The 15,049-nt window shown below is 35.5% G+C and overlaps 2 protein-coding genes across 2 annotated transcripts; both read left to right on the top strand.

The window, feature by feature from the left end:
• Positions 1–4,084: 4,084 nt before the first annotated feature.
• Positions 4,085–8,002, top strand: LOC110864252 (wee1-like protein kinase). The gene is made up of 10 exons (XM_022113281.2): positions 4,085–4,561; positions 4,732–4,798; positions 4,884–4,953; positions 5,180–5,398; positions 6,027–6,094; positions 6,178–6,287; positions 6,432–6,472; positions 6,558–6,706; positions 6,801–7,154; positions 7,698–8,002. Exons 1-10 carry the CDS (start codon positions 4,275–4,277, stop codon positions 7,794–7,796), a joined length of 1,464 nt encoding a protein of 487 aa, XP_021968973.1. The 5' UTR covers positions 4,085–4,274; the 3' UTR covers positions 7,797–8,002.
• A 1,406-nt stretch (positions 8,003–9,408) lies between these two features.
• LOC110864253 (vacuolar protein sorting-associated protein 28 homolog 2) lies at positions 9,409–13,077 on the top strand. The gene is made up of 2 exons (XM_022113282.2): positions 9,409–9,600; positions 12,198–13,077. Exon 2 carries the CDS (start codon positions 12,221–12,223, stop codon positions 12,848–12,850), a length of 630 nt encoding a protein of 209 aa, XP_021968974.1. The 5' UTR covers positions 9,409–9,600; positions 12,198–12,220; the 3' UTR covers positions 12,851–13,077.
• Positions 13,078–15,049: the final 1,972 nt, after the last annotated feature.

Raw genomic sequence — 15,049 nt, 5'->3', positions numbered from 1 at the left:
AGATTACTGGAAATTATCAGCATGTTCTTGGTGCTGTGTTTTAACAGTTTACAGGGCTAAAGTCAATTTTTTTAATAGATCCCATAATATAAAGGTGGTTTTGTAATTGGCAGATTACTGTTTTGTAATCTGCTTGCTGTTAAAACACAGCGTCAAGAAATCCTCCAGCATTACCAGCATGGATGGTAAAACACAGTGTATGAATCTGCTTGCTGTTAAAACACAACTGTATGAATCTGAATGCTAAAACACAACTGTATGAATCTGCTTGCTGTTAAAACACAACTGTATGAATCTGCTTGCTGTTAAAACACAACCGTATGAATCTGAATGCTAAAACACAACTGTATGAATCTGCTTACTGTTAAAACACAACTGTATGAATCTGAATGCTAAAACACAACTGTATGAATCTGCTTGCTGTTAAAACACAACTGTATGAATCTGCTTGCTGTTAAAACACAACTGTATGAATCTGCTTGCTGTTAAAACACAACTATATGAATCTGAATGCTAAAACACAACTGTATGAATCTGCTTGCTGTTAAAACACAACTGTATGAATCTGAATGCTAAAACTATATGGATCAGCTTGCTGCTAAAACACAACTGTATTAATTTGCTTCCTGTTAAAACACATCGTCAAGAAAACGAAGATGATACGAACAGTATTTGAATGGTGATGATGAACTCGGAGATGGTGGAGATGGATAAGTGTTTTAATTTGATCTGGTGCTCTCCATCCTTTCTAAAGTTATCTTCTTCCATGATTGTAGTAATTTTTTTGTAGGGATTGGGGTTTCGAAAATGGGTTTGGAGAGAGAGAGGGAAAATCGCGTGAAATTAGAGATTGAGTTTGACTGACGGTTATCTAATTGATTTAAAACACGATATATCGACAAAATTGCCCCTAGTCTTTAAAACAATGAATTAAATAAACTAAAAAAACACAAGATTGCCATTGACTTCATCTTAACCATTAAACACACCCATTGGATGGCCCAGATCGCTTCCTAGACTTTATAGGAAAAACACACTTTCCACAGGATCCCTACTCTCTCTCTCCCTATATATATATATATATATATAGGGAGGGGCTCATGCGAGAACCACCCTTATTGTGAGAACCTTGAGAACCAATGTGAACACAACCTAAAATAGCTAAAAAAACCTAACCCCCACCCCCCAGAAAACCTAAATCCCCCACCCCCCCCCCCCACAAAAAAAAAAACCTAACCCCCCCCCCCCCAAGCTAAATGCTAAAAACTAAAACCCCAAAAAAACCTAAAAAAAAACCTACCCCCCCCCAAAAAAAAAAAAAAAAAAAACCCTAAACCCCCTCCCCCACCCCCCAAAAACCTAACCCCCCCACCCCCACCCCAAGCTAAAATGCTAAAAACTAAACCCCCAAAAAACCTAAAAAAATCTAAAAAAATAAAAAAAATCTAATATTTTTTTTTAATATTTTTTATGCTCAATGCTACTTTTAGTGGCCAAAAAAAAAATTTTTATTTATTTTTTTTTGGCTTCGAAAAGTAGCGATTTTTATATAAAAAATATTAAAAAAAAAATTTTTGTGTGATTTTTAGCTATTTTTAGGCATTTTTGGTGTGTTCACATTGGTTCTCGCGGTTCTCACAATAAGAGGTGGTTCTCGCATGATCTTCTCCCTATATATATATATATATATATATACTATATAATAAAAGAAACCTGATTTTGGACACGTGTCATTCGTTGAAGATGTCTACATTTGTAATTTCCTACCTTTTCATACTTAATATTATTATTTACCAAATTGACATTTTTTTATTTAGTTTATCCTTATCTCATATTTTATTTTATGAAAAAAAAATATCGATTATTCTATCTCTTATTTTCATATTGCAACAAATTTGTAATTCATTTGATGATATGTATTAAATAATAATCTGTTTTGATGCATAGATTAAATTAAAATATGTGAATCTATTTAAAAAAAAAAAAATATAACAAAGCAAAAATATACATAATCAAATTTGGTTTTTCGGGCCAGAATATACAAAATTCACAAACACGAACTTGATTAGAAAAATAGAAAACCGAATTCGAATTTAACACCACTATTGTAAATGGGTCATAAAAAGCATAGTAGCATTCACTAAGACCATAGGGTATGGTGCGGTTAGTCCCTAAAAAGACCACCCGTTATGTATGCGCTATCTCACTAAGGGTGGAGGACCATCCCCTTGGGGGCAGTGCCGTTCCTACGTTTTCGGAGGCCCTAATCAAACTACGAAGTGGTGACCCTTTTGCAAAATTATCATTTTCAACATATTTAGTAACAAAACCCTCCTCCTTTATCCGGGCTTGGGACCGACAATTATAAACTAAAAAATGTATAACCGTCGTAGTTAATTCTTTATTTTGAAAGTCATATGTTTTCTATAATTATGGTATATGTTTAAATAAAATATACTTTTCTACTTTTAACCGAGGCAAATTGTTTGATGAAATTATCGTAATCAAGTTCTTCTAAAAAATCTTTTTCGATTGGCATAATAGCTAAACCGTTTAATCTTTCATGTGACATTGTAGATCTTAAGTAATTTTTTATTAGTTTTAATTCGGAAAAGCTACGTTCTATGGTAGTTTCGCAGAGCAACCCTAAGTTGAAACGTTTAGACGGCAGAGTAATTTGATTTGATTTTCATAATGCGTAAATCAATTTGGCAGGGCCCAAACGAATATTATTCAATAGTTTATTTAACCCGTATAATATACGAGTTTCATAAAGATATAACTTTTTATTATTTAATATATAAAATTACATTTATTCAACCCGTGTAATACACGGGGTTCTAACCTAGTATATATATATATATATATATATATATATATATATATATATATATATATATATATATATATATATATATATATATATATATATATCCGTTATTTAGTCTTCTAGTTTGTTATATTTGTGTTACATATTTTGACTACGTAACTATATCTCTAGGTGTATATATTGAATATCGATGGATGAATGAACCGATCTTTCTCATATTATCACTTAATTTACTTCACAACTGATTTTTTTTTCAATTATCACTTAACTAGCTTATGCCCCGTGTATTACACGGGTTTGTTTTAAACCATGAGATCAATCTTTCAATCAAAACAATCATAAGTCCATAATATTTTACCGTAGGCCCTCCACACAAAAAGAATTAAGTGACAATGCCATATATGAATCCTTTACTTTCAATCACTTCATCAACCTATTGACTATTGTATATGCTTTTAACATGATAGTCCAGAGCGTTCATTAGTTCAATTACATTATAACTCACAACCATAAACCACAACCCATTAATACACGTACTTTTAAATACTAAGATAAAATAACCACTAAGTTAATAAAATTTTAATAATATTTCTCAATACATAACTTTTAGCACAAGAAATACAATCAATAATCATTTACACAGCCTAGAGAGAGATTAAAATCAGAACGGCATATGAAATCAAAGTAAAAAACTATACAACTTATGTATTCAGAAAACATACCACGATCAAGATGATAAAGATTGTAGATGAAATAGAAAGATGAAATCGCCATAGTGAAAATCAACAATGTAGAAGACGGTCAGAGATCTAGGGTTGTTGGTGATGGAGAATAAGGATTGACAATAAAGAGGGTTGATTGTAATTTTAGTGTTTCTCAATAGAAGAGAAGAGTGTGCAAAAAGAATTAGGTTTGATTGGGAGAAAAATTTGGCCCAATGAATATGGTTACAGACATCTTAATTAATGTTGATTATTGTTTAAAAAAGTAAAATTAAGTTAGTTATTTTTCTTTCTTTTGATTGTTTAAAATTCAAATAAAAGATGACATAATTGAAATAATTTTTATGAAATTACATCTTCAGATTAGGCTTCATGGGCTTTGAGTAGTTGAGCTGAACGGCCCACATTAGCTGAGTATCTTACACAGCACACTAGCTGAGTGGCCCCAGCAAGCAAAGGTTAACAAATACGGAGAAAACACGGACGGTCTCGATGATGATACAATTAAAGAAAAATCAACGATCGCAGATGATGTGCTCACACGTGCCTCGAAAAAGCAAGCCATTCACCCGCGTACATTTTGAATTCATTTCATTTCCATTTCATTCGCCTCCCTCCCTCCCAAAACACACAATAAAACAAACAAACACAATATTATTATAATTATATTTCTCTCATAAGCAAGCAGAGACCTCTCGGCGGTCAACGGTGCCCGGTGATTCATGAAGACCACAACCTTGAAGAGGAGAAGGGGCGGAAGCGCTAGCAGCAGCAGTAGAAAACAAACAAACAAACTGATGAAAGGTTCACTAGCAGGCCATTTATCTGCTCAGTTAGGTCAAATCACTTTCAAACCTCCGCTCAACAACAATTCCTCTCGATTTCAAACTCTTCTCGATCAGGTCTCCTCGCATGATGCATCGGAATCCGCTCCCTCAGCCACGCTTTTAGATTTCGATGTTGATGCCCAGGACGACAAAGATTTCATTCTCAGCCAGGACTTTTTTTGGTAAATTTCCCTTTTTTACAACTTTCTAGGGTTTATGACTGACTACTTTCATACATATTGTATTACAATAGCTTAATTAATTTTAGAGTTGATAGGTGGTTTAGTTGCTTGTTTGTTTGTTAATAACTTTGTGGAACTCTTTAACATATTTATGGTTGTTTGGGGTGCAGCACGCCAGACTACATTACTCCAGAAGTCCCACCTTTGCCTGTTACTACTGTAGGCTTCAATACTAGGGTAATTGCATACATACAACCTATTTCACTTGATAGTTTTTTATTTGCAGTTGATTTAGTTTTGCTTTCTTTTCTTTTCTTTTTAGTTGGAAGAGTTGCCATGTCCAAAATCACCAGAAAAGTTAAAGTCTGTTAGAAGCAAAAGGCAAAAACAAGGTTAGTTTGCTTGATTTATCAACTTTTCTTTGTAGCTTTGGAATTATCCTTTGTGTTTGTTTGATGAGTTTCATCAACTGTCTTTTCTTAATATTTTTATCAATTCATGATGCATATGATAGGGATGCCTGCTTGGCTTATCTGGTTTTATAACTTTATTTGCCCTTATTATTTTGTTATGCTGCTGCTGGTAAATTTAAATCTCAACCATTTTATGTTGCAACAGCACTTTTGGGACTGGAAGAAGATGATCTACCAGTAGAAAGTGAAACTGATAATCAAGCACCAACTGAACCTCACTTAAACAAGCAGGGTTATGTTTCCCAGTCTGCTGTGGCATTACGTTGTCGAGTAATGCCTCCTCCTTGTATGAAGAACCCTTACATTAAGGATGCTTCAGAAAATGATGCTGACCCATTTGGAGACCGCAGATCAAAATGTGCAGGTGAATACCTCTTAACTTGCTTATTTTGTTGGGTACATGAAATCAAGGTTTAAAAGAACGGAAACGAGTTTCGAGGCGTTTTCCTTTCGCCTCACGAGGCGTAAGGCCGAGGCAGTATTAATAAATAAATATAAAAATTATATATATATTATAAAAATAATAATACTAACTAATTTCATCATCAGATTCATCAAAGTCATCAAAAACATGCATAAAAAAGACATGAAATGATTGAAATTGACACAAAAGTCAAAAACAATAAAAACAACTATGAAAATCCCATGAGGCATACCTGAGGCGCAGCCTTTCTTAGTTAGCACCTCAGCCCCTCTGAGGCGCATATGCAGTAAAAATCCCATGAGGCGCGCCTCAGACTCGTTTTTTGGCCGTTTCGCCTCTAGGCGCGCCTTGAGGCGCATGCCTCAAGCGTTTTTTAAAACCATGCATGAAATTAATTTTTCAAAACAACAGCCAGAAGCAAGCCCACAACTGAAATACTGCAAAACTTTAACTAACTTTATCAGAACACCTACACTTGTGGTTTATATGTGTACTTTTACTGAACAAGGTTGAAGTTTGGAAGCCTCTTTAATTTTTCTAACTGTTTAGTATACTTTACAATGAACAGTTTTCTTTCCTGCTGCACTTGGTGGTGATGGTCTTTCTCGCTATCGAACAGATTTTCATGAAATAGAGGTAAATTAGATAGTACCATCTTTTTACCTTTCTATTAAAGCGTGGCACCTAGGGTTTTTAGTACTAAGTTTCTTACTTTTCAGCAAATTGGCACTGGAAACTTCAGTTGTGTATTCAAAGTCTTGAAGAGAATTGATGGTTGCATGTATGCTGTGAAACGCAGTACAAGGAAATTGCATCAGGACACTGAAAGGTACTCTATTTTTCCAGTCTAGGTTGCTTTAATATGGATACATTTATCTATAATGATGTATGTATCTATGTATGCACGTATATAGTCTGTGTACATCACATTCCGTTTGTTTTTTTATTGCTTATAAGGGACATTTCTTTGTAGGCAAAAGGCTTTGATGGAAGTTCAAGCTTTAGCTGCATTAGGTGAGTAATTTGAAAACCTTTTTCATAGTTCTCTGTTTCCTATAATGTATGCTGTATTTGAAAAAAAATCTCAAATGAATTGCAGGATATCATGATAACATTGTTGGATATAATACTTCTTGGTTTGAAAATGAGCAATTATACATCCAAATGGAACTCTGTGATCACAATATATCTATCAACCATGCATCTAAAATATGCTCAGAAGGTGAAGTGTTGGAAGCAATGCATCAGGTTTGTATTCTTCTTATCACTCATCTGTCAAGTTACATTACTTAAAACCTTACAAGTTCAATAATAATGATAATAATTATGGGTTTGGTTACAGATAGCCAAGGCATTGCAATTTATACACGAGAAAGGGATAGTTCACTTAGATGTGAAACCTGAAAATATATATGTGAAGAATGGTGTTTACAAGCTTGGTGATTTCGGTTGTGCAAGTCTTCTTGATGGGAGTTTACCTATCGATGAAGGTGATGCAAGATACATGCCACAAGAAATCTTGAATGATGACTATGATCATCTAGACAAAGTTGATATATTCTCTCTTGGAGCTACTATTTATGAAATCATAAGGGGTTCAACACTGCCGGATTCTGGACCCTATTTTCAAAATCTTAGGGAAGGGAAACTACCTCTTCTTCCTGGTCATTCGGTACAATTCCAGAATATACTTAAGGTATAACTTGTTTCCGTTTACATGTTTCTTTCTTTAGAAAGATTTACATAGTGATGGTTATGGGAGAGGTTCGTAAACCCAACCCTCTACTCGGTTATAAAACTGTGTCTCATACCCGTTAGTCAATACCCATTGGGTTTGCAGGTATACCTATGAGTTGTATTGAGCTTAGCCGTTATGGATCTTATGTGGTTAAAGAATACCCGGCTCATTACCCTGCCCGATCTTAAACTTACCTATAAAACCGACTTGTAACTACTCTTCTAAAGATTCCATAGTATTAATAATTTCAGGTTTTCAACCGATTTATTATATTCTTTAAAGTTATATAATATATTAATGTTGTAGTTAATAGAGTAATCGGACAGGTATCACTTAACCCCATACTCTGTGAAAAATCCCTTTCTTGGTCTTATACGGTGCCTGAATATTTCAGATTTTGGGTTTTTTTTTTCTAGTTGGGTTTTGTTTTGTTTTTGCTGTCAAATTGGGTATTATTTTGTACGTTTTATTATATGATGTAACCATTAACTGTTGCTGCAGGCAATGTTGGACCCTGATCCAGTTCGGCGTCCATCCGCTAAAGAACTAGTAGTGAACCCAATCTTCAACAGGCCTCACAGAACATTTAAACCCAAATAAACTCCATTTCTGCATCACATTCTACTGTTTATGAAGGGATTTGTAATCAGAACACGAAGAACAAAAATCGTAAATTTAAGAAGTGTATTTTCTTCAGTAGTTTGCACCAAATTTTGCATTCCAATGGTGCTTTTACTTGCCCTTTTTGTAAAAAGAAACATTGTGCTCTGATTGTTATAATATCAAGATTGTTACCTTCTTTGGGATGGTGGATTGAGATTGAAAGTGGTTGTGGTTGTTTGTTTGATACTTCGATAGGTTAGGATTAAAATACCAGTATAAACTTGTATGATTGAACAGGTGCGTATATATATTTATCTATCAATATAAAAACTAAGCTAGTAGTGTATATGAATGATATTCAAGATCAAATGCAACATTCAACATACCCATCCATAACAAATGCAAACGTTCGTAAGAGGTACATTTACCACCTATCCAAAATATTACTTTCCATGAAAACTTGTTTATAGAACTTGCCATCATAAACATATTCATACTTTTGTGCTGTCTTTTGAATATTGTAGCCAACTCGTCATGTGCCGTTGAGGCTCTATTTGGGACCCACCATGCTCCGGCAAGAAGGAGGCATTTGGAATGTTCCTGTGGTCAGGGACCCGACTCCTTTCCGGACACAATTTACACAAACCGAAAACGTACGCAAAATAAGCATAAAAACATATTATATTTGACTATATTCATTTCTGAATAAATTTACAGGAAAATTACCAAAATGGCCAAAAACCAAAATGACTTGCGAAAATAGCCAGCTCATGCCCCCTTGGAACGGGGCAGAGTTTTTCAACCATGTGATGTGTCTTTTGAGCAAAACTCAATAAAAAATGGACACCTGGCCACATGATGCGTCCTTGGAGCGAGGCATCATGCACGGAATGCGTCCGATGAATTTCTGAAACTTGTCCGGCGAGCACGAAGTGAAATTTAACCTCAAAGCCTGTAAAGATCATATATTACTTTAGTTGAAGTTTATATCTATTTTTTTTTATTTTGATTTGGTACAAAGGGTACGATGATGATTGATAGTTATTCAAAGATGCATGAAGTTTAATTCGCTGGAAACCTGCAACTCGTCGGATGCTTCAGAAATTCTCCGGACGCATCCCGTGCATGATGCCTCGCTCCAAGGACGCATCCCGTGGCCACATGCCCATTTTTTATTAGGTTTCGCTTCAAAGATGCATCTCATGCTTGAAAGACTCATCCCACGTATGAGCACAAACTAATATTCATGAACACAAATGGAAACAAAGGAACACAAACAATCGTTCATAATCAGAATATATAATACACTGACACGTATTAGATATTTAATTTGTCGTAATTTTAAAGTATTTAAAAGATATAAAAATTAAAAACACTAATGAACTATCGAACACAAACAAACACGTTACCAAACGTTCACGAACGTAAACGAACGAACACGACCTCTGTTCATGTTTGTTCATTTAACTAAACGAACGAAATTTCTTGTTCGTGTTCATTTGTTTAATAAACGAACGGACACAAACGAACTTTCCGCCGAACGGTTGGTTCGTTTGCAGCCCTACAAGGAAGGCATAGTTAGTTTTAGAGAGAGAAATGTGATATAGTTGAGGGGGTGGTTGTTGAAAATGAAAATAGATGGTTGAAACTTGAAAGCTTCCTTCCGGGGTGGGTGGGTGGCTGGGTATTTCTTTCTTTCTTTCTACTAGGTCTCCTTCCTTCCTTCAACATCACACACACACCGCGTATCATCATCATCATCGATCGTCGATTAACTTTCGTTCTTCGCTATTACTCGAAGGTATCCCCTCTTTTGTTCTGTTTATTATGTAGATCATCTCCTTGTGTGTAATTGGATCGCAGTTGCCTGCCTCTAGATTAGATAGATCTATATTTTATAATTGTTTTGTGATAATCGATTTTCTTATTATGCTATACCGACGATGGCTTTTCTTCACGGCATAAATAAATTTCTGTAAAATTGAGGTTTTAGGTTTATGGGTGGTGAATTAGGAATTGAATTTCTGCTTTGTTGCTTTACATTATTAATTAATTAATTAATTAATACTACTCCTGTGGTCTTTTTGATCCCTCTGTCTCCAGAAGCAATGTCTATTCTGTTGTTTTGGAGTGTAAGACTGGAAGGTATGGTTTGGCTCATCCCCACGGGATGAGCCTCCATGTAGGCGCCATGTAGGCGGCTCATGAGGGATGAGCCAAATTGAAGATGGAGGGGGATGGAGGATGGGGCCCCACCACATATTTTTTATTGTTTAATTCATTTTAATTGTTTAACTTTTATTTCTTTAACTTTTATTTTTTATAAAAAGTATTCAACATTTAAATAAAAATACTACATAAAGGAAGATAATAAAATCCATTACATAACATAAATAAAAATTACATAACCTAAAAAATAAAAAATTACGCTACCTAAAATTTGAAAAAAAAAAGACTAGATTTAAAAATTTAAAACAAACACACTACTCGTCTTCGTCTTCGTCTTCGGCTCCGTCACCGTCCACCATGTTAACGTTGTTCCAAATATGTTCTACCAAATCTTGTTGAAGGTTTGCATGCGTGAAGTCGTTTGTTAGCGAGAACGAGTTTAAATCCTGTTGTGGGGGATCAACCGGGACAGTGTTCCCCCAAGATGCATTCTCATCATACTTACAAATCGCCCGACCTTCGTCTTCAATAATCATGTTATGGAGCAAAATGCAAGCGTACATACAAAGACGCAACCTTTTTGGGGTGAACGCACGTGCCGGTTGTGCAACGATGGCCCATTTTTTTTGGCCGCAGTACACTTTTGTAACGTTGTAAACCCTTCATAATTTCGAGCATCAGGACGTTGCGTGAAAAACGGGTCTAGCCCCGCCAAATCATTGGCAATCCTTGTGAATAAGTGGCGACTCATTCGGAACCTGCGTCTAAAAATGTCGGCGTTGTAAAGTGGCTCATCCGAAAAATAATCGTTGACCAATTTCTCGTGCGCTCCTGTCGTATAAAATATATAAGTACGAGTTAAAAAAAAATAAGGACAATGAAATTTTGTAATGAAAACCTTGGCGGTCTCTGTTAATGCGTATTCGTCTGGTAATAACATTTTCAGACGAGAAGTCTTCCTCTTCGATTAGAATCTGTCCCGCCCGTAGTACAGCGTTTGCGAAAAACATCTCCTCTTCGTCATCCGAAGACGAGGGCCACCAAGGATTAGAAGCCATTGTGGGTAAAAAGATATTTTTTTTTTTATAAAAGTAGGGAGAAATTGGTATAAAAGTGAGAGGGTTTTGGGTTGAAAGTGGGGAAATAATGTTGAAAATAGGTGATTTTATAGAAAAAAGGAATTTTTTTTTTTATTAAAAAGAGCCGTTTGTAACGGCTAGTATTCAAAAAGTGGGCACGGCGGACCCGGCGGTGGGTGGCCGCTTGTGCTGAGCCGAGCCCCAGGGGGGCGGTGTGGGGGTCCGGCGCCGGGCCTAGCCGGGCATCAGCCGGCCCCCATACCTTCCAGTCTAAGAGTTTTCACTTCTCATTTACTTCAAGTTGTTCTTTTAATGGATACTACTTGCCTAGTTGTAGCCAATCATTTACTTACAAAACATTCAACTTGTTCTTTTTTGTGTTTTGAAGCTTGCACCTCTCCCATCCCATCCCATCCCATCCCATGATGTTCATCAAATCCTGGGGAAAAAAGATCTTGTTTATAATCTCTAACCAATTTCTAAACCATGAATATCTTTATTTTACAAAACATACAGATGGTTATTCTCACCAAAGTTTGCATCTTATCAAGTGTGATATAAAGGATTATGTTAGATATGAAACGCTACCACTACAAGAACCAGATATAGATGGTTTAAGATCTGATTTGTGATACTAATTTTTTTGTTTTTTTCTGTATGTCTGTTGATTCACTGAGGCTTATGGTTTCTCGTTTTGTTTTCACTTATTCATAGCCTTGACTGCTTTTTAAGTTGTATCTGTTTAGTTATTCATCTTCTGTCAGATTATGCTTCTTTGCAAGTATAATTGGTTGGCTCTAATTTATGGTTGGTAATTGATGATTAAGCTAGTTTTTGTTGTAAATCATATGTTGATTTCATCTCTACCACATGTTGTTTTTTTTTGTGAATCGATCCTGCAGTTTATTGTTCTATAGCGCTTGTTTTGTTAGATGATGTTACTCTCTTATATGTGTATGCATTTTTGTTGTCATTTTGTCCTTCATGGTCAATAGAGAAAATTTCAGTTGAATTATATTTATGTCTCAAATGATGCCATGTATTCACTTCTTCTGTTGGTGTGTTCTTATTGTACAAATACATAAACATTACTTTCTTTGGTAACATCTGCTGGTGAATTGACATCATTACTTGTGTCTGCATGTTTTAGGTTGCCAAATACAAGTCTAACCGATGGAAGTCAAACTATGGAATGACAAACGCGAGAGGGAAATGTACGACAATTTTGCTGAGCTGTACGCCATCATCAAGGCTACAGAAAAGCTCGAAAAGGCCTATGTTAGAGACATTATTCCATCAGCTGATTATGAAATCGAGTGTCAAAAACTCATAGCCCATTTTAAAACGCTATCATCAACACTTAAAGATACTGTACCCAGTATTGAAAGGTTTCATGATACTTACAAAATGGACTGCCCGGCGGCAATGAACCGTCTCATAGTCTCCGGAGTGCCTGCTACAGTTGAGCACAGGGCTGCTGCTGCGGCCTCTGGGGTGACCTCTGCTGCGATTGTGGCAGAATGCGTGCAGAATTTCATCACTGCAATGGATTCGTTGAAGCTGAACATGACTGCAGTTGATCAAGTTTTCCCTTTACTTTCTGACTTGTCAGGTTCGTTAAACAAACTGTCGATTTTACCCCCAGATTTTGAAGGAAAGACTAAGATGAAGGAGTGGATTGGGCGGCTGGCAAAGATGGGGGCTGCAGATGAGTTGACTGAGCAGCAGGCTAGGCAGCTTCATTTTGACTTGGAATCGTCTTATAATTCATTTATGGCTGCATTGCCAACAAGCGGGGCATGATTGTTCTTGACATGTGTGTGCAGGTAATCTTTTAAGTTCAAAGTTTAGGTCTGTTTGTAAGTATTAATTTTGGGATATAGATTCGTATAATGTGTTTGTGGACTCCATTGTTTGTAAGGTTATATGATATACATCTTTTGTAATTTATATTTTATTGTTTTGGAGTCATACATTTGAGATATTATGATCCCTCCTTGTTACAGTAAGATTGCTTGCAGTTGCATGGATAGGGGGTGTTTGTGATTAGATCCTTGTTACTTTTCAAAATAACTAACTTGTTTCAGTAAAGATCAACCTGACAACCTTAGAACATAGAAACTCAACTTGAGTTCAATCATCCCCTCATTCTTAACTTAACTCTACTTTATGCTTAATGAATTAATCGATACTTTTGAGCTTGGTTTAATGAATTAATTGATACCACTCTCAAGGTATGGTAAAATCCATAGTTGTTAAAAACCATCGCCTCTTACGCCTAGGCCCATTTTTCAGGCGAGGCGAGGCCGTTGCGCCGTAAGTCGAGGAAATTGCGCTTTAATTCTCCAGGTGATGGTTCAGGTGCACATTCCGGTGAGATTCCTAGATTCTGAAAAGTTTCCGGCCAACTTCTCTAAATTCCAGCAAGATTCTAGCCAAATCTGGACTTTTATCTAAGGGAAACTACTTTTCTACACTAATATTTTGGTACTAAATAGATGATATAAGGTGTTATATAATAGATTTTGTTTATTTTATTTAAAGAATAGAATACTTTTGCTAATACATAATATATATATTTTTTTCATTATGCGCTTTTTTTTTCTCAGGCCCTTAGTTTTTTTGCGCTTTGCGCCTAGGCCCTAGGCGAGGCTTGTGCGCCTTGAGTGCGCCTAGAGCCTTTAATAACTATGGTAAAATCACCCACACTTGACTACTTGAGTTGGTTTCAGACTTATGAGTTGGGTTATCTCGTATTTTTGGGATGAGTGATTTTACCATACCCGGGCCTCGAGTCTTTGTGTTTGGTGCCAGTAATAGGTTGTGGGACGATGTATGTTAGGTGATTGTTGGTTTGAATGCCTGCCTATAAAAGCAGCGAGGACTGCAACTTAGTAAACTAGACAGTACCTTGTGTATGTTATTCACGAATACTAATAGCTTTCTAATGTTTCCTTTGTGACAACTTACTACTGTGGTACCTTGGTCAGTATATGGCTAAAATGATGGGTAAGGGGTTAAAAGACTTGCATTGGACTATTGTTGACCTCAGTGTTGGTTTACTTTAATTTATTTCTAAAGATTTCTGTTTCCTTTTTTCGGGAACCTGTATTGTTGAACATGTTCAGAATAGAAAGTACTATTTCTACCTTATTTTATTTATTATTATGTTATAACACATACTTGTCTAGGTAGTATGACAATGACAAGCAACACAATATTGGTAGTAGGTGAATTGTGTGCTATTGTTTGTGGTGCCTGCCAAAATGTTAACAGCAAAAGCTCTAGTCCACAATAATTAGGATAACATCCAAAGTTTTGTTGATAATCAAGAAAATAATTCAACACTTGATACACCGTACACCATCTGCTTGATGCATGCATGTATATATTATATAGTTAACCTAACTAACTAATTCTATTACAAATCAAACTATTAAGACTTGTAGATTAAGCTAGCTATTTAAAATAAGCCAACTTGTTTAAACCTCAATGGGTTATTCGCCGACTTGTCAATAAACCGGTCCAACCCAACCAACTTGTTCATTGTTGAATCAATACTTAAAGCCCAACAAAAGTAAAGATGGTATTAATTAGTATGACATCTTTCTTTTCATGTTTTCCTTTTATTCTTACACGAAAGAAATAAGTGATTTGTTCAACCTAAAAATACTTAACAGTTCTACAACCGGAAAATAACTTTAATTTTTAAACTAACGGATGTGTGACTTATGTTTAGTTTTGGTGGCATAATTATATGCAAAATGAAGGGAAAAACCCTAAATACTATTGTTTCATTTAATCGCTTGTTTCATATAAGTATAATAACTACGTATATAGTTATATCCATAAAATTTATATAAACTAACAAAAATATGTGTCACTTATGTTTAGTTTTGGTGGCATAATTATGCAAAATGAAGGGAAAAGCCCTAAATACTAGTTTTTTTCTCTATGAATGTGCGCTTTATTTCTTTATATTTATATATATTAGCTGACATA

The sequence above is a fragment of the Helianthus annuus genome, chromosome 6 (assembly GCF_002127325.2).
Source record: "Helianthus annuus cultivar XRQ/B chromosome 6, HanXRQr2.0-SUNRISE, whole genome shotgun sequence".
Classification (NCBI taxonomy): Eukaryota; Viridiplantae; Streptophyta; class Magnoliopsida; order Asterales; family Asteraceae; genus Helianthus; species Helianthus annuus.
Note: the sequence above shows the minus strand (reverse complement) of the source record. Positions and strands in the feature narration are given on the sequence as shown.